At 46.2% G+C, this 26,157-nt stretch overlaps 1 protein-coding gene across 2 annotated transcripts in view; it reads left to right on the forward strand.

Annotated features, from left to right (window-relative positions):
* The first annotated feature begins 882 nt into the window (after positions 1-882).
* Positions 883-26,157, forward strand: part of LOC121004438 (zinc finger protein 2-like) — a 53,689-nt gene continuing 28,414 nt past the window's right edge. The window contains exons 1-2 of one of the 2 annotated variants that reach the window (XM_040436651.1): positions 883-975; positions 1,292-1,422. In XM_040436651.1, the coding sequence (XP_040292585.1) occupies positions 1,345-1,422 (78 nt within the window). In that variant the 5' untranslated portion in view covers positions 883-975; positions 1,292-1,344. Of the gene's footprint in view, positions 976-1,291; positions 1,423-1,534; positions 1,623-26,157 lie in introns of those variants that run through there. The other variant, XM_040436652.1, reaches the window with a different exon arrangement.

A 26,157-nucleotide genomic window follows, 5' to 3' on the forward strand; every position in this document is an offset into this window, starting at 1 on the left:
TTACCGGTGTAAACTTGCCTGTATTCTTTGTTGGGAAAGGGGGCAACCCTGCTTCATGCCTAAATCAGACTGGGCAGGGAGCAGGGTTGCCAACCAAACCTTTTCTTTTTCCTAGACAACTTATCCCAAAATCACAGACAGCCAAAGTTTTTTTTACGGGCAAATTGGAAAACACAATACAGTAATACATGTTTATAGTTCAATATACTGATAAGAACTCATTACCAGCATTTACTGTGAGCTGTAAAATGAGGGAAATGCTTTTATATTTGTGGATGTGCACTTTATTGGGGTTTTGCTGTAAAATGAGGATAATTACCACCAAAATAATCTAGCCAAGAACCACGCATCTATTTTTTTCACGGACACAGTTAATAAGTCACTATTTTTACAGACTGTCCAAATACATTTCTGGATGGTTGGTAACTCTGGCAGGGAGAGCTTGCATAGGGTTATTCAATGCTCATAGTGTGATGCTACAGGACAGGGGTGAGCAACCTCTGAAACTACAATTCCTACCATGCTCCATTCATGTCTATGCTAGGAGTTGTAGTTTCACAGCTGGAGTGCCAGAGCTTGCCTACTCCTGTTCTATAGTATATACTCACGTTATGATTGGGAGGCGATCCTCCGCCAATCTTGAAAATGGAGCTCTGGTGTGACTTCAACATTTAAACTCTGCACAACATCCCATTCTCTGGAAAAACAGTAGACACCATTGCAGATGTTCCTCTGGACACATACTGATGACATATAAAACCATTACCACTAAAGCTGCAATGAGTAAGGGCGGAATCATAAGAATGGGACCCGGAGGAAGGATTGACCGGCCGCACATGAAGCCTGTGGCACGCACGTAGCGGAACGCATGGATGGGGGCGCGCCCCCCAGACCGGAAGTGCCCGTGTGAATTTCCTCCGGTGAGGAGTTAGAAGAGAGGCGGTTGATGTGCGTCCTCGGTGTTAGCGAGTGCAGGTGAATTGATCAGGCATCCTTGTGAAATTGTGGTTTAGAAGCAGGTCGCCCATTATGTACTAAGTCGTATGGTGCAGAGGCTTAATTTCATACATTTCTATTGTCATAACCGCCCACAGACAGTAGGGGCGCTGTAGTTATTGCTCCACCACAATGGGACACAACACAATGACAGGTTAAAGGCTAAATGATGCACAAAGACTTTTTGAACCCCGGGAACTTAGTCTAATAGGAAATAGAAATAGTATACAATGATAGAGATGCCTCACGGATAATGACTGATTTGTATTGTTTTATTCCTGTATTTCATGTCAAGACGGGAAAAGTGCGAAACCCCAAACCATCGGGACCTCGTATCATCCTGTGAGGATGGACATGGGCGAGAGTAATGTAAGCGAGAGGGTGCTGCACCTCACCCTGGAGATCATCTACCTGCTGACCGGAGAGGTGAGGGCTTCTACCACTTGTCACATCACCTCCGCGTTCTCATTCGGAAACCTCTATCAATGTCCATGAGCCATGTTCTAGTAATGGTCATCGCCAGACCTGGTATTAAAGGGGGAGTCCAAGCATACTTTACTGCCTGATATCGGGCATGTACCTCCATGCTTGGTGGTCAGGTTGCCAAGGCAATCGTTCAATGCTCGGTGAGTGTCTGTGACTGAGCCCGTCCTGGTTTTGTCTTTTAAATCCCACCTAAACTTAGTTTTTTCATTCATAACTCAATAGTGTAAGTGAAAATGGTGAATTCTGTCATTCAGATTTTGCACTTCATTTCCTCGCCCTTCCCTGGTCACTGTCTGAGAACGGACTGATGAAATCCATACACTGGAGAGGCAGTGATTTTCTTTCACCCCCGGTCTTGGATTATATGTCATCTGATAATCCAGCTCTTGGGAGAAATAAAGGAGTCAGTAGTGGCTGCGCCCCGCGTGCCTTAGCAGTTCATAGACTCTTACAGATTTCTGTCGGTGGTTTTCATCAGTCTACTCGGAGACAGTGAAGAGATAAGTGCAGAACCTAGCAGTCAGCAGGAAAATGTCAGCAGTCAGCGATGTGCTAATGTCAGCTGAACATAACTATATTAGTCCTAACTATGTGCCGGCGTTATTGAGAAAAACTAACTTTTACAATATGATAATGAGCCTCTAGGAGTGGGGGGGGGCTCCGTTCTCCCAACTCTGGCCACGCCCTGCTACACTTGATTGACAGGGCCAGGCAGCACTGGTCTCCTTTTGACGGCCCTGTCTGCAGTGTAAATCTTGCGCCTACGCTGTTTGCATACATATTATAAAAGTTTTTTCCCAATAACTGCGGCACGCAGTGACATGGCACTAATATAGTTATGTTCAGCTGACATTAGTACATCACTAATGTCAGCCAGGTTAATAACTATTTTCCTGCTGACAGAAACCCTTTAAACGGGTTTTCACATCTGAATATTTGTGGCATATAGCTATATATTGCCATAAATGTCAGATAGGTGCAGGTCCCACCTCATAGCACCAGAACGAGTCTCCCTGAAATGAAGGTTGAGAAGCTGTGCATGTGCTGCAACCCTCCATTCCCTGATATGGGAGTTCTGAAAATAACTGAGCTCTAGCTTTACTATTTCTGGCAGTCCTCTAGCGATGAATGGAGAGGGTGGCTGCACTTGCATGGACATGCCTTGACCTTAGGGCTGAAACAATTACTCGATTGAATCGAGTAATTCGACACAAAAAAATCCTCAATGCAAATTTTTTGCATCAAGGATTTGTTTGTGTCATGTGACCACGGAGCGGGAGGGAAGTGCTTGCTACTACCAAGGCCATCTTTAATATTGATTGGACCCTGGGCAAGAATTTACTTGGGACCCCTGGATCCCGCCTGCCCTGATCCTTGGCAGTAATGTAAATACTGCCTTTTTCTTCTGAAAAGGCAACTGTTTACATTAAGAAGCTTGCAGAGACATGCTATAGACACCAGAACTACTACGTTTAGCTGTTGTGGTTCTGGTGACTATAGTGTCCCTTAATATAGAGAACAAAACAAAGAATCAGCACAAAAGTATCAAATAAAATGGCTGTATCATTATTCTAAAAATAAAAAAAAAAGCACAACTTCTGACACAAATACATACGGTAGTAAGGGAGATTGTTAGGGTTGCACTCGTTGTCCAGTCTGTGAGGTGTTTCAGTGGAGTGGATATAATCTGGTTAAATAGTAGTAAGAGAGAGACCACCGCACACTCAAGGTTATCGTGCAAATAAAAATTATTTTATTCTGACATGTCCTCCGAAGGGTACAAAAGTAATAACAGAGAGATGCCAATATTGTGACTCCGAGACTTTATGACGTTTCGGTCGCTCCGGACCTTGGTCACATAAGTCACACAGGTAGAGTATAAGCAGAAAGGAGGACCCCTGTGGGACAGCGGGAACGGGCTGTGGGGGGAGATTGTGGACACACACTGGTCCACAACCTCTGTGCATGGCACTGTTAGGGGGAGGGGCATCTGTGCACGGCACTGTTAGGGGAGGGGGACCTGTGCACGGCACTGTTAGGGGGAGGGGGATCTGTGCACGGCACTGTTAGGGGGAGGGGGATCTGTGCACGGCACTGTTAGGGGAGGGGGATCTGTGCACGGCACTGTTAGGGGGAGGGGGATCTGTGCACGGCACTGTTAGGGGGAGGGGGATCTGTGCACGGCACTGTTAGGGGGAGGGGGATCTGTGCACGGCACTGTTAGGGGAGGGGGATCTGTGCACGGCACTGTTAGGGGGAGGGGGATCTGTGCACGGCACTGTTAGGGGGAGGGGGATCTGTGCACGGCACTGTTAGGGGGAGGGGGATCTGTGCACGGCACTGTTAGGGGGAGGGGAATCTGTGCACGGCACTGTTAGGGGGGAGGGGGATCTGTGGATGACACTATATAGCATCTGCACATAGCATATGTGCAGAGATCCCCCTCTCCATAACAGTGCCATCCACAGATTCCCCTCCACATAGCAGTGCACAGATACCCGTCCCCGCCGCTCACAGCAACTTAACTGGCAGTAACTTTTACTTGAACTCTAAATCAGCCCATCTTTTTTACCTTACAATGAAGCTCCGGTAACAGGCAGAGCAGGCGGCGGCATAACGTCACTAACTCACGTGACGCGCCTGCTCTGTCCACTTCATGAATGAAGCAGGTGGAGCAGGCGCGTCACGTGAGAAAGTGACGTTACGCTGCCGCCCGCTCTGCCTGTTACCCGAGCTTCATTGTAAGGTAATAAATATGCGCTGATTTAAAGTTTAAGGACACGCAGGCATAGCGCCTGACCGCCCGCTCCCACCCGCATAGCAACGAATCGGGCGATTATTCGATAACTGGATTCGTCGACAACGAATCCCGTTATGGAATATTATCGAAAACTTTGATTAATCGTTGCGGCCCTAATATATATATACACACTCACCTAAAGAATTATTAGGAACACCTGTTCTATTTCTCATTAATGCAATTATCTAGTCAACCAATCGCATGGCAGTTGCTTCAATGCATTTAGGGGTGTGCTCCTGGTCAAGACAATCTCCTGAACTCCAAACTGAATGTCAGAATGAGAAAGAAAGGTGATTTAAGCTATTTTGAGCGTGGCATGGTTGTTGGTGCCAGACGGGCCGGTCTGAGTATTTCACAATCTGCTCAGTTACTGGGATTTTCACGCACAACCATTTCTAGGGTTTACAAAGAATGGTGTGAAAAGGGAAAAACATCCAGTATGCGGCAGTCCTGTGGGCAAAAATGCCTTGTGGATGCTAGAGGTCAGAGGAGAATGGGCCGACTGATTCAAGCTGATAGAAGAGCAACGTTGACTGAAATAACCACTCGTTACAACCGAGGTATGCAGCAAAGCATTTGTGAAGCCACAACACGCACAACCTTGAGGCGGATGGGCTACAACAGCAGAAGACCCCACCGGGTACCACTCATCTCCACTACAAATAGGAAAAAGAGGCTACAATTTGCACGAGCTCACCAAAATTGGACTGTTGAAGACTGGAAAAATGTTGCCTGGTCTGATGAATCTCGATTTCTGTTGACATTCAAATGGTAGAGTCCGAATTTGGCGTAAACAGAATGAGAACATGTATCCATCCTCTGATGGCTACTTCCAGCAGGATAATGCACCATGTCACAAAGCTCAAATCATTTCAAATTGGTTTCTTGAACATGACAATGAGTTGACTGTACTAAAATGGCCCCCACAGTCACCAGATCTCAACCCAATAGAGCATCTTTGGGATGTGGTGGAACGGGAGCTTCGTGCCCTGGATGTGCATCCCTCAAATCTCCATCAACTGCAAGATGCTATCCTATCAATATGGGCCAACATTTCTAAAGAATACTATCAGCACCTTGTTGAATCAATGCCACGTAGAATTAAGGCAGTTCTGAAGGCAAAAGGGGGTCCAACACCGTATTAGTATGGTGTTCCTAATAATTCTTTGTGTGTGTGTGTGTGTGTGTGTATATATATATATAACAAAGAAGTAGGACTGCACTCCAAGATAGTGATAAAATCAGCAGTTGTTTATTCACCCATGATATGGCAAGACTTGCCATATCATGGGTGAATAAACAACTGCTGATTTTATCACCATCTTGGAGTGCAGTCCTACTTCTTTGTTTTTTATACCATTGGGGATTGCCGCTTCCCTGCGCTGGACCCTGCACCCACATTCTGGTTGGTGCTCCCACTGGACTTTTTCTTTTCTATATATATATATATATATATATATATATATATATATATATATATTACAGTACAGACCAAAAGTTTGGACACACCTTTTCATTTAAAGAGTTTTCTTTATTTTCATTACTATGAAAATTGTAGATTCACACTGAAGGCATCAAAACTATGAATTAACACATGTGAAATTATATACATAACAAACAAGTGTGAAACAACTGAAAATATGTCATATTCTAGGTTCTTCAAAGTAGCCACCTTTTGCTTTGATTACTGCTTTGCACAGTCTTGGCGTTTTCTTGATGAGCTTCAAGAGGTAGTCCCCTGAAATTGTTTTCACTTCACAGGTGTGCCCTGTTAGGTTTAATAAGTGGGATTTCTTGCCTTATAAATGGGGTTGGGACCATCAGTGGCGTTGAGGAGAAGTCAGGTGGATACACAGCTGATAGTCCTACTGAATAGACTGTTAGAATTGGTATTATGGCAAGAAAAAAGCAGCTAAGTAAGGAAAAACGAGTAGCCATCATTACTTTAAGAAATAAAGGTCAGTCAGTCAGCCGAAAAATTGGGAAAACTTTGAAAGTAAGGGCTATTTGACCATGAAGGAGAGTGATGGGGTGCTGCGCCAGATGACCTGGCCTCCACAGTCACCGGACCTGAACCCAATCGAGAAGGTTTGGGGTGAGCTGGACTGCAGAGTGAAGGCAAAAGGGCCAACAAGTGCTAAGCATCTCTGGGAACTCCTTCAAGACTGTTGGAAGACCATTTCAGGGGACTACCTCTTGAAGCTTATCAAGAGAACGCCAAGAGTGTGCAAAGCAGTAATCAAAGCAAAAGGTGGCTACTTTGAAGAACCTAGAATATGACATATTTTCAGTTGTTTCACACTTGTTTGTTATGTATATCATTCCACATGTGTTAATTCATAGTTTTGATGCCTTCATAGTCATGAAAATAAAGAAAATTCTTTGAATAAGAAGGTGTGTCCAAACTTTTGGTCTGTACTATATATATATATATATATATATATATATATATTTATTTAATATCGCTTACAGTGAATTACTGTAAATACTTACAGTTCTGAAGACTCCAGCAGGCTCAGTGCTGGAAGAGGGCACCGCTCTGCAGTTCAGGAAGGAGACTGGGGCTCGGCTCACCCTAGCGTTGCAGTGCCTCCGCGTGACATCACGGCGAGCAAAGGGCAGGGGAGGTGAGGAGGAGCAAGCAAGTACCGTATTTTTTGCCCTTCTGCTGTCCCACGGGGGTCCTCCTTTCTACCTATGTTTTAGAGGGGGACAATAAGAAAAAAATATTTTTCATTATACCTCAGATCAGACCCCCAATGTTAATCAGACCTCAGCTAACAGCCCCATATAAGATCCCCAATCAGACCTCAGCTCAGGCCCCAATATGAATGGCCCCCAATCAGACCTCAGATAAGAGCTCCATGCCTCTCATCAGCCCCCAGTAGCCTCATAGCAGCCCCCAGCAGCCTCTCCATCAGCCCTCAGAAGTGTCCATCAGCCTCATGATTATAAAATAAAAAAATCCACTTACCTCTCCTGCTCCGCTGCTCCTCTCCTCCAGCGTGATCTGCATCCTCCTGCTGTCGGCTGTGCTGTGAAGGCTGCGCACAGTGTGACGTCACAGAGCGCCTCACGCTGTGCGCAGCCCTGCACAGCAGACAGCCGAGGACCAGGAAGCGGTGAGTACAAAGCCTTCACCGCTTCCTGGTCATTGAATTTGTGGCTAGTTGCAGGGCCCCCCAGGAACAACTGGGCCCGGGGCAGCTGCCCTTTTGCCCCGCCCTGGCTACTACTCACTGCTCCACGGTCACCCGTCGGCCTGTGCGCTGCACTGTCCTCCTGACACATCGTCAGGACATAGTGCACGCATACTTGCACTATGACCTGACGCTGCGTGACATCAGGACGACAGTGCAGCGCGCGGAGAAGGAGGAGGAGAGGAGTTGTGGAGCGGCGCCCCTACAGGAGAGGTAAGTATTAAAGGGCTTTTGGAGACTAGGAGCTGAGATGGTGGCACTGGGGGAGCTGAGGGCACGCTGGCATCGGAGGGGATGATGGCACTTGGGGGCTGGTACAAAGGATTGATGGCACTGGGGGAAGCTGATGCACAGATGACTGATGGCATGGTGGGAGCTGATGGCACAGGACTGATGGCACTGGGGGGAGCTGATGGCACTCAGGGGGGAGGGGGCTGATGGCACTGGGGGACTGATGGCACATATAGCTGATAGCACTGGGGGGCTGATGGTACATATGGCTGATGGCATGGGGGGAGCTGATGGTACTTATAGCTGATGGCACTGGGGGGAGCTGATGGCACAGAGGATTTGCAGTCCACTGCCTGCTGTGCTGGTAACAGAGGCTCAGAAGATGGCTCACAGGAAATGGGGGCATGTCAGAGCTAGCTAAGATCCCGAGCCTGATACAATAACTGTTTCTATACAACAACCTTTTGAAGTTTTATAGGAGCCTCCTGTGTGTCTGTAAGTGTGATTCTTTCCTTCCTTATCTGTTCTGTGAGCTGCAAAGCTGAAAACAAACATACTGTGACATAAGGGAAATACGGTCACAGTAATGCAGTGCTGGCAGAAGCGAGACGCTCCCTGCATCTGCGTGAGATGTATCTAGCTGTGCAGCTGAATAATAGTAATATAACTTGGAGACATTAGGGAAGCCCAAAAAAAAACGTTTTCTTCACAGTTATGATTGTACAAAGTACAGCCATTATGCAACTTTTTTTTTTTTTTTTTTTTTACTTGGGTACACTTTAAGGGTGATTACTAGGCTTGAGCGAATCGAGCTTCAGATTATAGAAGCAAAATTTGTCTCACCCGAAGATGCGCAAGACTTTGGTGAATGAATTCTGTATTAATTTCTGCAACATTTAAAATTCGGAATCCAAAGTACCTCAGTACCAAACCAGACTTCAGATTGCTATTTTAACATGTATTTAAAGGGAACCTGTCATCAACCTACTGCTGCCCATACTAATGGCAGTATAAAGTAGAGACAGGCGAGTTGATTTCAGCGATCTGTCATTTAAAAGTTAAAAGTAAGTGGTTAACGAGAGCCAACATCACAATCATTGGAAAAGTGTCCCGGCCACCTGAGAAGAGTCCTGGTTATTCATGAATTGCAGCTCTCCCTGCCCACCTGCTGATGACTGACCGTCTTGTACCTAGTTTTCTCCCTTTCTTTCTAGGAGAGAACTGCCTATCAGCAGCTGATGGGTGAGAGAGCAGGAGATTATGAATAACCATGACTCTTCTCAGGTAGATTTGACTCTTTTCCAGGCCCGAGCTGCAATGATTATGATGCTGGTTCTGAGCAACCACATACTATTAGCTCATGAGTGACACACCGCTGATATCTGCATTTCTGTCACTATTTTATCCTCCCCTCAGTGAGGTCAGCATAAAGTTGATGACAGGTTCTCTTTAAGGATGCAAAAGGGATTATTCATTCAATTTGCGGTCCCCAATGCACAGGCAACGTCCATGCGGCGGCCCAGGACGGATCCAGAGACCCATTCAACTTGAATGGGTCTGTGATCCGTCCGCAGCGCAAAAAAATAGAACACTCCTCAGTGCTTCTGTGGGGTTTACGATCCGTGCTTCCGTCCCACATCTCCGTGATTGGGGACCCATTCAAGTGAATGGGTCCGTATCCGTGATGCGGAGTGCACACGGGCCTGTGCCCGTGTATTGCGGACCACAATACAGCACACAACGGCCGTGTGAGCAAGCCCTAATGCTGTAGGGAGACACGTCTCCGGACAGCATTAAAACAAAGGGGGGAGATTTGTCTAAAGTAAAAAAGTTCTCAGAAAAAAATTATTGGCAAAAATCGATAATCGTTAGTGTTAAGCGAATCGAGCTTCGGATCACAAATCCAAAGTCAATTTGTTCAAACACTTCAGGGTTCATTTATCAAACTGGTGTAAAGTAGAATTGGCTTATTGGCCACAGCAACCATTCAGATTCCACCTTTTATTATCCAAAGGAGCTGTGAAAAATGAAAGGCGAATTCCGATTAGTAGTTATGGGAAACTAAGCCAGTTCTACTTTACACCAGTTTGACAAATGAACCCTGAAGTGTTTGAACAAATTGATTTTGGATTTGTGATCCGAAGCTCGATTCGCTTAAAGGGATTCTGTCACCAGGTTTCACCCCTGTCAGCTAAACATATGCTGATGTTCAGGGCCTCATCACGATTCCTAATGTGGGCTTCTAAATGTGATCCGTAGCCTTATTTTGCTAAAAAACAGGTTTCACAAACCTGTCACTCAAAGAAATAAGGTGCCCAAGGGGATGTCAAGGGATGCAAGGTGCAGGCCGCACCCACCGCCGTTCGTGCCCAGCGCCGCCTTTCCAGACTTCTGCACCGCCTCCTAATCCTCTGTGCCGCCTCTCGCTCTCCCTCCATCCCCCCTCCTCCTGCTGTAAGATCTTGCGCGTGCGCACAGGGCTCTGAGAGGCTGGCGCCAGAGTGCAGGTCATACCTGGGTTGAGCGAAGTGCCGGCACATGCGCACTTCGCTTTAAGAAGCCAAATCGAGAAGTCCGCACGGGCACATCAGGCAGAGCCCTGTGCGCACGCGCGAGATCTTACAGCAGGAGGAGGGGCGATGGAGGGAGAGCGAGAGGCAGCACAGAGGATTAGGAGGCGGTGCAGAAGTCTGGAAAGGCGGCGCTGGGCACGAACGGCAGTGGGTGCGGCCGGCACCTTGCATCCCTTGACATCCCCTTGGGCACCTTATTTCTTTGAGTGACAGGTTAGTAAAACCTGTTTTTTAGCAAAATAAGGCTACGGATCACATTTAGAAGCCCACATTAGGAATCCTGATGAGGCCCTGAACATCAGCATATGTTTAGCTGACAGGGGTGAAACCTGGTGACAGAATCCCTTTAACACTAACGATTACCGATTTTTGCCAATTATTTTTTTCTGTGAACTTTTATACTTTTTGGCAGTTGTAGACACATGAGAGCTTGTTTTTTGCTGGATAAATTGTATTTTTTGTGGTACATATAACTTATTGATTAACTTTTTTAAAAATTATTTATTATTATTATTATTTAGGAGTGGTAATAGAAATAAAGGCAGCCCGCCATTATTTTTTGCACTTTAAATTTACAACATTTACGGTGCCGCATAACTAGCGAGTTACTTTCATTCTCTGGGTCAGTATGGTTACTGCGATGCCAAATATGAATATTTTTTGAGCAATAATATCACTTATGCAAAAACCATGGTTTTTATGTTGCCACAATCTAAGAGCCATACTTTCATTTTCCTGCCAATGTAACCATATACAGGCTTGTTTTTTTTTTGTGGGATATGATGTAGTTTTGATTGATACCATTCTGGGGTACATAGGACTTAAAGGGAACCTGTCACCTCTACTATGCTACCCTCACTGAGCGTTTCTAAATGTTTATTGTGTTACCCTAAACATATAAATTACACTTTTAATTTCATTTGCAGACAAATTCAATAAGTATTATGCATTTTTGTACTTCCCGCCTTTTATGCAAATTAACATTAAAGAGTCATATCTTACTTATGTGACCAGAGAAGAGTCATATTTTCAAGCTCTGACTCCTCTCAGGTTAATTTGCATATGTATCAAATCGTTTTTTTTACACAATAAAAGCACACAAAGCTATGGGGACTGGGTATTGCGGATGTGCTAGCGGCCATCTAGCAACCCATGTCCTCAGCTCTGATAGAAATGGCTGCAGCTCTCACCTCTGACTTTAATCCACGAAGCACGGAAAAAAGGCCAGAACTGGGCCTAATAGAATATCCAATAGAAAGAGAGAATCCATCTTCTTGCGGAGTAAAAAATAGTTCTTTATTGGCTCATCATATAAAATCCACCAAAATCACAGGAAAAAGGTGTGCTAACATGTTTCGGGCTACAAAATCCAGCCCTTCATCAAGACATTATGATGAAGGGCTGAATTTTGTAGCCCGAAACATGTCACTACACCTTTTTCCTGTGATTTTGGTGGATTTTATATGATGAGCCTATAAAGAACTATTTTTTACTCCACAAGAAGCTGGATTCTCTCTATTGGATGTCCTCAGCTCTATACCCAAAATCCAGGTAACAGGCTCCCTTTAATGATTAAAGGGGATGTGCAGGCCATACATATTGATGATCTATCGTCAGGATAGATCATCAATATCAGATTGGCGGGGTCTGACACTTTGCACCCCTGCCGATCATTACACTACGTGTCTTCTCCTTTGGAGCAGTGGCATAGTGTAATTACAAGTGCTTGCTCCATTCAAGTGAATGGAGCGAGAATTTCCCCTCACCCATGACGGCACCCCATGCGACCAGGGACCTCCCATCCGGGACAGGAAACCTGAGAAGATAAAAGGTTCACACCCCCACCAAGCACCAGTTCAGGTTTCCTGTCCTCCGGATAGGAGGTTCCTGGGAGGATTGAAGATGGTTCTTACCTGCAGCTGGGGGGAGGCCCAGGTTCTGATCCAGTGTCAGGGCTTCCCCAGGCGGCTGAAAGCTCTCTGAGAGCTGCTGCCTAAAGTCTGCCTTCCCCTGCATTCCGACGCCGATCCCGAGGGAGCCGCTGTGGCCGTGTTCAAGCGGCTTCCCTCATGCTGTACGGCGTTCTGCCTGGTTCCTGTCGGCGTCGGGGAGGCGTCTGTGCGCTCGGCGGAGCTTAACCCGGAAGCGGGGAAAAAGCGCCGGAATAGCCTAGGCGCGTCCGTTAAAATATAAATGGGCCTGCGGGGGAATCCAGCCAGCTGATGGAGCACACAGTGCTGTGCTGAAGAGGCTCTATTCCTACAGGATGACAGAGCCAGCGGATGGACGCGCTGAACCCCTGGAACCCTCGAGGCCCGCTAGTCCGGTACCGGTCCTGAGGAGTGGGGACAAAGATCAGTGGTGAGGTTGATCTTTTTATTAATGGGGTGTTGTTTGACTTGTTTTAGGTTGCAAAGACCCCCAAAAAAGTGGCTTCAAAAACAAAACATAAAGAGTGTGCGGGATGCAGAGTGGCCCTAGCATCTTCTTATTCTAAGCCGCTATGCACGCCGTGTATTGATAAACTGGTGGCGGAGAAGTCTCAGAGCCTCTCCAGAAATATGAGGTCCCTAATACGATCCGAGGTCAGGGCCTCCTTAAAATCATTTAATAAGGGCCGCCATAGGTCACCAGACAAGTCCCCGGATGTTAGGGATTCTGATATAGACCTCTCGGATGTGGAAGAAAGGGAAGCGGGTCAGTTATTTTCTAACGACGCTACATCATCAGAAGATGAGGAAGCAGGGAGGTGCCTATTTTCACCTGAGGACACCCAAAACCTACTTAAAGCTGTCAGAGCGACAATGCAACTGGAGGATGTGAAACAGCCTAAGTCAACAGCAGACCTAGCTTTTCAGGGATTAGGCCCCAGGAAGCATAGGGTCTTCACCATTCATGAAAATCTCCAAGCGTTAATTAAAAAGGAATGGAAAAATCCTGACAGGAAATCTTTTATCCCAAATTCAGTTAAAAGGAAATATCCCTTTGAAGAAAAAGTAGCAGCTATTTGGGACAAGGCCCCTACAGTAGACGCCCCGGTAGCAAAGATCGCCAAGAAATCTGCATTGTTGTTTGATGATTTAGGTAGCCTGTCAGACCCATTAGACAAAAAAAGCAGATATTTATTTAAAAAAGGCGTGGGAATCGACCTCTGCTTGCCTGAGACCAGCAGTCGCAGCCTCCTGGGTTTCAAGATCACTGCATATCTGGTTAGAACAGTTAGAACAGCATCTCAGTGAAAAAAAGTCAAGAGAGGAACTTTTAGCTTCTCTTCCTACTTTTTTTTAAAGCCGCTGACTTTCTAGCAGATGCCTCCACGGATATGATTAGATTTTCGGCCAGATCGTCCGCCATGTCTAATGCGGCTATGAGAGCTATCTGGCTGAAATCCCGGAAAGCGGATCAGGGCTCGAAGGCCAGACTCTGCTCCATCCCTTGTGAAGGTGACAGACTTTTTGGGTCTTCTCTGGACGACATACTTTAAAGAGCCTCAGATAAAAAGAAGGGCTTTCCGGTTCCCCAACGCCCCCCTTTTTTTCGTAAATACCAGAGTAAAAAGCAGATGGGTAGACAGTACGATAGAAGGGAAAAGGATAGATTTCCTAAGAAATCCGGAGGTTTCCTTTTTAAGCCCCAGGACCAAAGATCTAAGGATAAGCAATGACGCCGAGTCCCAGGTGGGGGGAAGATTATCTCTTTTTCTCCCAGCCTGGAAAACGGTAACCAAAAACGGTTGGATCCTGGGGGGGATTGGAGAAGGTTTCTGGTTGGAATTTCTGACCCTTCCCCGGGATTCATTCGTTCAAACAGATTGCCCCAAAGACCAGATCAAAAGACAGGCCTTAGAGTCAGAGATATTACTTCTGCGCAAGGGGGTGGTAGTCCCGGTTCCACAGGCAGAGCGGGGCAAGGGATTTTACTCTCCTCTTTTTTTTTTTTTTTTTTTTGTGAGGAAACCCAATGGCTCCTTCCGAGTAATCCTAAACTTAAAGAAACTAAAGAAGTTTCGTATGGAGACCATAAGATCAACCATAGAACTCCTATCAAGAGATTGCTGGATGCCGACTCTGGACTTAGAGGACGCATATTACCATGTGCCAATTCACGCGTCCTCCCAAAAAAATTTAAGGACGGCGGTCTGGGTTCAAGGAGAGTGTCTACACCTGCAGTACAAAGCCCTACCATTTGGGGTTTCACAAGCCCCCAGAATCTTTACGAAAGTGATTGCGGAGGTGGCTTCCTTTCTAAGATTGTCATATCTACTGCCATATCTAGACGATTTCCTGTTTATTTCCCAAACAAAAGAAAAATTAAACCAAAACATCAGTGTTTCCTGCTCCCTGTTAAAGAACCTGGGCTGGAAAATAAATTGGGGAAAGTCTTGCCTGTCACCATCTCAGACCTGTGTGTTTTTAGGCATCCTCTTAGATTCCTGGGTAGAAAAAACGTTCCTTCCATCTACCAAGATAATTTCCATCAGGGAACACGTCTGGGATCTCTTCAGATCTTACCTCTGCTCTTTCAGAATGGCGATGGCAGTACTGGGCCACCTGACAGCAACAATTCCGGCGGTCCCATATGCGCAGGCCCATACAAGAAAACTACAGTCCTGCATCCTTCATCAATGGAACGGTTGCCAACAGTTGTTAGATCGGACCTTCCATTTATCCTCGGAAGCAAGGATGTCTCTCCTTTGGTGGACAGTGCCAGAGAATCTTTCGGCAGGGGTACCCTGGTCTTTTCAGGATCCGATACTAATAATTACGGATGCCAGCACTTGGGGGTGGGGGGCTCACTCCAGAACAAAGGCTGTCAGGGGAGGTGGGATTTGAACACCAGGAAAGCCACCTCAAACTTCAAAGAGCTAAAGGCAGTGGAAATGGCGTTAAAATCAGTAGTTCCGGGCATATCCCACAAGAAAATAATTCTATATCCGGACAACTCAACAACAATCGCATATATCAACCATCAAGGGGGAACGAGGGTACCCTCTCTGGCAAAACTTTGTCAGCAGATTTTCCAGCTGGCAGAACAGAAACATCTGTCCCTGTCGGCAGTCCACATAAAAGGGAAGGAGAACATAGTGGCCGATTTTCTGAGCCGCGTCCAGCTAAAACAGGGAGATTGGTGTCTAAACCCAGAGATATTCTCCCAGTAGCTCAAAAATGTGGCCTCCCCACTGTAGACCTCTTTGCCTCCAGGAAGAACAAAAAAGTAGAGAGATTCTTCTCCCTGAACCGTTTGGACAATCCAACAGCCCTAGACGGATTGGCGCAGGATTGGTCAGAGGAGGAAGGTTATGCCTTCCCTCCTTTTTCCCTAATTCCGCAGGTCCTAAAGAAAGTCCAGAAGGAAAAAGCTATAATTACCTTGATTGCCCCAGTATGGCCGAAAAGATCCTGGTACTCCAACCTGCAAAACTTAGTGATAGCCCCCCCCCCTGGATTCTGCCTCCTCGGGAGGATCTATTGTATCAAGGCCCAATTCTGCATCCCAACCCAAAAATCTTGCACCTAGCAGTGTGGAGACTGAAAGGGGGATATGGTTAGGTCGAGGTCTTTCCCAGTCGGTAGTTACCACCATTTTGGGTAGTAGGAAATCTACTACGGCTAGGAAATACAATAAAATCTGGGAAGTCTTCTCTTTCTTGGGTATCAGTCCTGACCCTTTCTCTCCTCCAAATGTTTCAAGAGTCCTAGACTTTTTACAAGCTGGTCTGGACAAGGGGCTTAAGGCTTCCACCCTGAGAGTTCAGGTGGCGGCTTTGAGTTACTTTTTCGATGTACAGCTGGCCCTTCATCCTTGGGTAAAAAGGTTTCTATCAGCGGCCTCCAGGATCCGCCCTTCCATAAGACCTTTGTCCCCTCCTTGGGACTTAAACACGGTCTTGACGTCCCTGTCACAGAAACCTTTTGAACCTCTGTCGGAGATCACCATAGACATGCTCTCCTTTAAAATGTCCTTTTTACTGGACATTACATCGGCTAGAAGAATTTCAGAGATACAAGCCTTCTCTACTTTTCCACCGTATACCCAGATCTTAGATGACAAGGTTATCATCAGGCCACTCCCGTCCTTTCAGCCAAAAGTGGTTACGGACTTCCACAGAAGTCAGGATGTTATCCTTCCATCCTTTTGCACAAATCTTTCCAATGATTTAGAAAGGGAGTATCATTGCCTTGACGTTAAAAGATGTCTGTTAACTTATCTGGAGTCTACTTCGGCCTGGAGGTTAGAAGAAAACCTCCTTATTCAGTTTTGGGGTAAGAATAAGGGACTAAGTGTCCACGGCAGTCATTGCTAGATGGGTCAAAAGGGCCATTTCCAAGGCCTACCTAGCACAGGGTCTCTCTCTCCCTTCAGGGTTTGGAGCTTACTCCACCCGATCGGTGGCTACGTCCTGGGCCGAGAAGGCGGATGCCTCTCTGGCTCAAATTTGTAGAGCAGCAACGTGGAGTTCCCCACATACTTTCTTAAAGCATTACAGGCTCCAACTTCACGCGGATACCGCCTTTGGTAGGAAGGTGCTTCAGGCGGTGGTCCCCCCTAATTTCCTCATTAATAGACTATCTCGCATGGGGTGCCGTCATGGGTGAGGGGAAAACAACATTGCTTACCGGTAATTGGTTTTCTCGATACCCATGACGGCACCCACAAAATTTTTCCCTCCGACAAAAAAAAATAATAATAATAAAAAAAATATATATATATATATCCATGAAAAATCAACGCAGCACTCTTCTTGTAAAAAAAAACGCAGTGTCTTTATTCACACATGTGACACAAAATAGGCAACGTTTCAATCCCCTTCCGGGATCCTTCTCAAGCCAAGTGCATAGACCAAAATCATGCTGGTGTCTATATACATATCCAGCTTTTCATTACACGTGTACATAATTATTTAATCAAGTAATTACAATTAATAACAGCTGATACAAAGTCAAGTGTTGTTAGAAAAATTCAGTCCATTCAAATATTTCAAGTGTCTTCTCATATTGTGTTCTTGGTATATATCCCCATAAATGTCTTTATATAAAGTGCTTTGTGCCAACAAAGTGCACCTTCACATAAAAATCTATATAAACAATCACATATTGCAAAAAGGTTCAAGTGCATTTTAAAACCACGATCGTGATAAAGTATTGAAGCGAAAGAGAGAACTTGGCGATCTGAGCTATAACGGGAACAAAATCTCGATCTACCCAGATTATTCTCTCTCTACTCAGCTTAGGAGGAAGCAATTTGGGGAGATTAAGAAACGCCTTATTAATGCCAATATCAAATATTCAATGCTGTTCCCTGCAAAATTAAGAATAGTATATAAAGATACTGTCCTCTTCTTTTCTAGTACGGAGGAAGCCTCCGCTTGGCTGGAGGCTAAGGGGCTATGAGAATTCTAACCAGTCGGTTTCTTCTCTTTCTCTTTTTCTTTCTTCCCTTCTGTATGTTCAATTAAGAGTCATCTGGTTCAGTGCAGTGTTTGCTATTTATGTTTTGATGATTTTCTGTACTATATATATAACATGCAAGATATTGTTTAGAGCGCGGTGGGGGTGGGGGGCCGGGGGGTGTGGGGGGGAGGAGGCCTAGGCGATGTGTAAGAGGCGCATGGGAATTTATTGTCCTGTGCACCATGGGGAAGGGGGGGGGGGGGGTTGTTTTCTGCTGCGGGGTCCGATCTAGAATTTGGGAGAGGGGCGGGAGGGCCTGGCCACTCGTCGCTATTCTGTAAATGTCACATATACTAAAATGGAATGTCCGCGGATTGGCGGACAAACTTAAACGGAGGGTGGTATATGATATCATCTCTAGACATTTACCTGCCATTGTGGGGTTGATTGAGACACATTTTACTGCTGAAAAATTGAAATATATGCGAAAACCTTGGACGCAGTACGAATACCACTCCCACTACTCGGCCTATTCACGAGGTGTCAGTGTTTACATACATAGGAATGTGGACTATGAGCCATATGATCAATGGATTGATAAAGAGGGAAGATTTGTATTCCTATATGGCCGGTAGAAGGGACTGATATGCGTACTTGCGTTTGTATATATTCCTCCCCCTTTCTCCTCGGAAGTACTTAGGAAACTTGCAGAATATTTATGTAAGTGGGATCCGTGTCCTATATTAGTGTCGGGAGACTTTAACTCTATTATGGATAATAAGGACAGGGTATCCGAGTATAGCGGAAGGGGGAGTATTAATGATCAACCCACGATCCTTAGCGGGATCTGCCAGGAGATGGGTCTTATAGATGTGTGGCAGTTCTTGTACGGGAAGAAAAACGGCCTTCTCCTGCTTTAGTAGATCTTGCAGGGCCATGTCTAGGATAGATCTATTTCTAGCAAGTGCCGAATTTTTGGAACTGATTCAAAAAATGAAGTACGAACCACATGGTATATCTGATCATATTCCAATGTTAATTTCGAGGGCTGACTCTCTACCCCCTGTGGGGAAAAAACCCTTTAGGTTAAACCCACTTTGGATACAGGTGGTCGGTGACCAAGAAAAAATTGGGAAAGACATTTCAGAATTCTGGGCACTAAATTATGGATCCACACACATACACTATGTGTGGGATTCCTTGAAGGCTATGATAAGAGGGGCATATAGTATGAGGATTATGCGGAAAAGGGCAGAATATGCTAATACTGAAAAGGAATTGGTAGAGAGGGTCGGGGCGCTTGAGGCGGCCTTGGCCAAACAAAATGAGAATGGCACTCGATCGTTACTAATGGAGGCAAAGAGGGAATACCAGACTTTCCTTTATGAAAAGGCGCAACATAGACTCTTTTTTGCTGGACAGCAAGATTTCTTTGAGAAAGGCAAGACAGGTAGAATGCTGGCATCGGTGATTGCTAGTCAAAAGGCCCAAATCCCAATAAAGCAAATAAAACTCCCAACGGGTGTACTAACTAATGACAGCTTTAAAATCAAAACCGCAATCGTAGAACACTTCACTAAAGTATATCGGTCGGACCTCGGGGTGGATGACGGAGCCCAGGCTCTTTTCTTTGAAGGTATGGCACTCCCTTGCCTCTCCGGGCATGATAGTGCCAAACTAAATTTGCCACTCTCTCTTGAAGAGGTGGAGAAAGCTGTTGACAGTATAAAGGGCAATACTGCCCCGGGCAGGGATGGCATACCTTTTGCATTTTACAGAGCATATCATAAAACCGTATTGCCTCTTCTTTTGCAAATGTTTAAGGAATCTTTGAGTGGTTCACTCCCCCCCCTCCTTGAGGGAAGCCTCCATTTCCTTAATCCTGAAGAAAGATAAAGACAAGACAGAGGTGGGGGCGTATCGTCCTATTTCGCTACTTAACACCGATTACAAGATACTAGCAAAAGTGCTTGCAAACAGGTTAAGGGGGGTTGTTCACCATCTGATCCATTCGGATCAGACGGGTTTTATCCCAAAACGAGATATACAATCTAATATCCGCAGGGCCTTTCTTAATGTATATGTTGGGGAGGGGGAGGATCGCTCCATCCTGTCTTTGGATGCCGAGAAGGCCCTTGACAGGGTGGAGTGGCCCTTCCTGTGGGCGACTTTGGATAAAATGAACTTGGGCGAACATTTCATTAAATGGATACCGTTACTTTATTCGGATTCTAGGGCCAGGGTTAAGATAAATGGGATCGACTCAGAACAGCTCCCCCTACAGCGAGGTACTCGGCAGGGTTGTCCCCTTTCACCTCTGATATTTGCCCTAGCTCTGGAACCTCTCGCTTGTAAAATCCGGCCGTCTAATCAGATCGTAGGATTTGGAGGGAGAGGAGAGGGAGATAGAATTAGTCTATATGCGGACGACATTCTTGTATTCCTGAGGCAGGGATGGAAGGCCGTTACACCTGTTATGAATATCTTGAAAGAATATGGGGCGATATCTGGGTATAAAGTAAACTGGGCTAAATCTGAACTTCTCCCTCTGGTCCGAGTGCCCCCTGACAGGCCCTTAGGCATTAAGTTTCTTGGATTAAATGATTCCATCTGATATCTGGGTATCAGCATAAGTGCGGACCTGTCTCGATATAATTCCTTAAATATAACTCCTATGGTTAATAAGATCAGGGAGAAGATCCGGTCTTGGCAGAAGCTGCCCTTGTCACAGGAGGAAAGGATTGCATTGATTAAGATGGTGGTCCTCCCTATTGCATTATACCCTCTGACAGCATGCCCGATATGGATTGATGATTCCACTTTTGGGTTAGTGGACAAATTGATGAACGACTTAATCTGGGGGAGGGGAAGGGTTAGGATTAAGCAAAAATATCTCTGTATATCGGAGAGAAGGGGTGGCCTTTCCCTTCCATTCCTCCAGGGATATTATATTGCAGCACAGATAAAGTGGTGTTTGGGAGGGGGAGGGCAGAAAGCCAGGCCGCTTTGTTGTTGGGTATCCTCTCAAGGGATTTCCAGGGGCCATATAGGGACATTTTTTCTGTCTTGGAGACTGGTCATTTGGACATGAGGAAAAAACAATGTTTGATTAGCGATACACTAAACAAGGTTTGGAATAAGATAAAAAAATTACTGGGTGAGACATTCCCTACTCATTTTACTCCACTTTGGCACAATTATAATTTAAAAGAATTTAAGTCAATTGTAGATTATAAATACTGGAATTAACCGCTTAATTCACATAATATCACATGGTAATATTATTCCCTTAGATGAATTAATAAAAGGTATACCGTCCTTTGTAGATAGATATAGGTATGCACAAATTAGTCACGCATATATGAGCACTCAGGATAAAAGTTTATTGGCCATTAGGACAAGCCCTTTCTTGGATTATTGTTTTAGATTTAAGGATACTCAACTTACTCTCTCAAATATATCATAAACTCCGGGACTGTTTGGGGGAAATAACCACATTTAAAAGTGAGGGAGGCTGGGAAGCTGAATTGGGCGAGGGGAACAGCTTGGAATGGGATACCGTATATCAAAACATAAAAAAAAGTATTGATTTCTCAGAAATACAGATTTGATACAGTTCAAGATTGTTCACCGCCTATACTACTCCCCCTCCTTCCTCGCCAAGATATACAAGGAAAGGAAGGACCTTTGCTGGAAATGTTCATCAGAAAATGCGGAGTTAGGTCACCTACTATGGAATTGTCCGGAAGTGTGGGGGTATTGGACTAGTATTTGTGAGGAACTATATAAAAGATATAAGATTGAAGCGAAGTTTTACGCAGGCAATATTGGGTCTTTTCCCCCGCTCTGAGCTGACCCCCTACCAATTATGAGTTAGCATGGAAGGTTTTATGGTCGCAAAGGCCTTGATAATTAAACATTGGGGTACGAAGAATAGTCCTAGTTTTTATGAATGGAGGGCTCGGCTAGACACTATTGAGGCCTATAGAAGAGTGGCAAGGAAATTGGAGTGATGGCTCCCCGAGGGGGCAGGCTCCCTTACTCACTTCAGGCCCCCAAGATCCCTTATACTGGGAATGTTTGGAAACAGAAATCAAGGTAGATATTAAAATGCGGACGGACCCCGCAGTAGGGGGGGAAAAAAAAAAGGGATGGGGTGGGTTAAAAGGAACAAGTGTATTAACTTGTATAAAGTATATTTGTAAATTTTAACTGGTTGATATGAGAACTTGTATATTTGTTCCAGAAAATAATAAAGGATTATTAAATAAATAAAAAAAAAACACAATAAAATCCCTTGGCTATAGTTAGTTAATCAGTTCATCAGGACAGAGAGGCGCGTTCTGCAATTCAATGCAATTCATCCAGCTTGCTGTTTTTTTTTTTTAAAACGCATGGTGTGAACACCATCCATCTCTCGTCCCATGAATCCACATATCTGTAATACATAAAAAATGTCGTTATCTATGCAAAAATTCATATCTGGTCTCTACACTCAATGTAATGATGTATCTGGAGATCATGCAACGGGAGCCCATGCCCTCTATCTCATACCCACTGTAACATGGTAATCAGGGGCGTAACTAGAAGTGACTGGGCCCCCCAGCAAATATTTGTAAGGGCCCCCCCAGCGCGCTTCGCACCTCCCTCCTCCTGTGTAAACCCCACTCCTTTGGCACAGTGTATAGGTATATGGTATATTGTGGGGCACAGTGTAGCGGTATACTGTATATTGTGGTGCACAGTGTAGCGGTATACTGTATATTGTGTGGCACAGTGGATAACAAACATATTTCATATGAAAACTTAGTTACTTGACCCTTGGGGATCTCAGACACCACTTCAACACTTGGCTGGGGGGCTCGGCGGAGCTGATGTGCTTTATCCTAATGAGAAAGATTTCATAATAAGGATTTGGAGAAGGGGCAGAGAGATAGCAGAGCAGGGAGAGGCTGGTGCTGCTACTAGGGGGTCATACCATGGGGGAGTAATAAAGTCCACTATAATGCCCCCCCCAGTAGTAATAATTCTCCTTATAATGTGACAGTGCAAAAATACCCCCTTGTAATGCCCCCAGTTGAGCTAATGTCCCCATAGTGCCCCCATAATGTCCCAGTATAAAATACCCCTATATAGTGCCCCCAGTAAATTCCCCCATAATGCTCCTCTCCCCCCTTCCTGCTAGTGCCCCCCATAATGTACCAGTATAAAATGCCCCATATATAGTGCCCCAGTAGATGCCCCTCAGTGTCCGGCCTCTGATAGGCTGCCAGCCTAGTGTCCCCCATAATGCCCCCCAATAAGGTGCCAGTAAGTGTCCCCATAGATGCCCCCCATCATGTGCCAGTATCAAGTGCCTCTCTCCTCCCCCCCACATGTACCAGTATCATAGTGCCACCCCCCCCAATGTGCCAGTATCAAGTGCCTCTCTCCTTCCCACCCCCATGTGCCAGTATCATAGTGCCAAACCCCCCCATGTGCCAGTATCAAGTGCCTCTCCCTCCTCCCCCCATGTCCCAGTATCATAGTGCCACCCCCCCCCCCACAAAAAAAGTGCCAGTATCAAGTGCCTCTCCCCCCCCCCCCATGTGCCAGTATCAGGTGCCAACCCCTCTCCCCCCCCATGTGCCAGTATCAGGTGCCTCCCCCCCCATGTGCCAGTATCAGGTGCCAACCCCCCTCCCCCCCCCCCAGGTGCCAGTATCAGGTGCCTCTCTCCCCCCCCATGTGCCAGTATCAGGTTCCAACCCCCCCTCCCCCCCCATGTCCCAGTATCATAGTGCCATCCCCCCCCCCCCCACAAAAAAAGTGCCAGTATCAGGTGCCTCTCTCCCTCCCCTCCCCCCATGTGCTAGTATCAGGTGCCTCCCCCCCCCCAGGTGCCAACCCCCCCTCACCCCCAGGTGCCAGTATCAGGTGCCAACCCCTCTCCCCCCCCCCCCCCATGTGCCAGTATCAGGTGCCTCTCTCCTTCCCACCCCCCATGTGTCAGTATCAGGTGCCAACCTCCCCCCCCCCCCCCCAGGTGCCAGTATCAGGTGCCAACCCCCCTCCCCCCATGTGCCAGTATCAAGTGCCTCCCGCTCCCCATGGCAGTAACAGTCGGGTATTAAAAAAAAAAAATAAACACTTCTACTTACCTCCATGTCAGCGATGCGATGCAGCCTCTTCCTGTGTCCTGCCCTGTATCCCGCCCTGTATGTCCATATATGGAGTCAGTGCTTGTATTACAGAAAAGTTTCTGCTGGGATTCAAACCCACGACCTTCTGTATCAGAGGCAAAGCATCTAACCACAAGACCATAAGAGCTGCCTTACTGCTGACTGAAAAAATATGAGACTTCTACTGTTATAGCTGTTACAGCTGCCCATATATAGAGATATAGCAGAGCTGAGTGTGCTGGGACAGCTGTCATATAGAGATATAGCTGTGCTGGGTGTGTTGGGTCTCAATCAGTTTCAATGCAGCCTTTATGGTTGTGTGGATAAATGCTTTGCCTCTGATACACTGATACATTGGAGGTTGTGGGTTCGATTCCCAGACACATCAGGAGACTTTAGGAGACCGTAAGATTAGATCACATTAGCGAGGGGGCCTGGTCAGCTGCTGTGAAGGGGCCCTGAACATTAAGACATCGATATTTAACTAACTTGAAAATAAACTGTCACACACGCTGCCGGGACGCCGGGCCCCCTTGGCAGCCCGGGCCCCGAAGCAGCCGCTTCCCCGGTAGTTACGCCACTGACGGTAATCTACATTTAACCCATGGGGTTTCAATGTACCAAGGCGATGTATCCATTTTAATTAGCATTTCTTCAAAAGAGTAAGTCTATCCCCTCCTCTTTTCAAAACATTAACTCTTTCTAAAATCGTGAATTTCAGATCCTGTTCCTTATGCTGTTTCTCCGAAAAATGTTTAGCCACAGGAAGATCTTTCCTTTTATCTCTGATAGACTGTTGATGGTTGTGGCAAACCGAGCCACTTACAGAATGTCTTTCTTGTCTGTACCTCTTCACCTCCCCCCTTTTCCTGTCCCATTGTTTCCCCAGCAGGGTGTTGTCTCAGCCCTTGCTATTGTTTGACCCCACTTTTCCTTGTACCATAGTAATCTATGTATTGTATGTAAATGAGGCTGTTGGCAGTTTGAAACCAGGTGCGCATGCCTAGTAAAGTCAGTTGATTCCCAAACTGTGTGTCGTCCAGTCACTGGGGAAATTGTCTCTTGGATATTGACCTGCTTCTTCAGCTACACAGGGATTTAAGTGAAGATATTAAGGGTATACCGTGAAGCTCCGCAACAATTGGTGGCAGCGGTGGGATACAAGCCTTGCAGCACAGCAAAGCAGCAGTTTGTTAAAACAGCCATTCGGATATACCGGAGTTCGAGAATATGTGCAGTCATTCGAACGAACGGTGAATGGAGACGAATTATGCAACATTGAAACGAACTACGTTAAAGGAATTATTGGAAGCAAGGGGAAGAATAGCCAGCAACAAAACTAAAGCTACTCTTGTGGCCGAACTCATGGAGGGGGACAGAGCGACCACTGCGGCAACTCCACAGGAGACAGAGCCAACGGAATTTACAAGAGAGCTCAATAGCAGGTTAGCTTTTTACCCAAACACCCCCTCCGTGGAGACACTAGAAAGACTGATAGCAGATGTACACGAGTACATTGTAGCTAAGCAAAACGCTATTCAGCGAGTTGGGGAAGGAGCCCCAGCGCCCACCAGCACTACCCAGGGAAAAACTAAGATTCCCTACCAAGCTTTTAAAAATTACAAAGAAGGAGAAAGTGATATTGACGAATACCTACAGGATTTCGAAAGGTTGTGCCAGCTACACGACATCAGCCCAGCCGACCAAGTACCCCTGCTGGCAGGTAGATTGTCAGGCCGCGCCGCAGAGGCATACCATACCGTCCCAGACAAAGACATCAGGAATTATCCCAAAGTCAAACAAGCCATCCTAGCACGGTATGCCATTACCGCTGAGGCATACCGACTCAAATTCCGGGACATCAAGAAACAAACAAAAGACTCACACACTGAATGGGCACACCGACTACAGCGAGCCGCCAAGGGGTGGATGGAAGCGGCACGGGTCACCACTATGGAAGAGATGTTCCAGTTAATAGTAATGGAGTAGTTTTTTAATGGACTAACCACAGAACTGCAAAATTGGGTACGAGATCGCAAACCCCGTACCCTACCAGAGGCAGCCAAGCTAGCTGACGAGTTCCAAGACACCAGGCGAGATCAACGCACACCACACCGGACCACGTATGGATCTACCACCCCTCTGCCAGCAGTGACTACCTTGGCTCACCCACGACCAGCCGCGAGCCACAACCCGTACCCTCCTAGGTACAATACCCGACCACCGATCCGCTGCCACACCTGCAACCAACAGGGGCACATGCAGAGAGACTGCCCATGTAACCGACCTCGCCAGAACTGGAACCACCAGGGTCCTCCT

Source organism: Bufo bufo, chromosome 6, assembly GCF_905171765.1.
Source record: "Bufo bufo chromosome 6, aBufBuf1.1, whole genome shotgun sequence".
NCBI classification, from domain to species: Eukaryota; Metazoa; Chordata; class Amphibia; order Anura; family Bufonidae; genus Bufo; species Bufo bufo.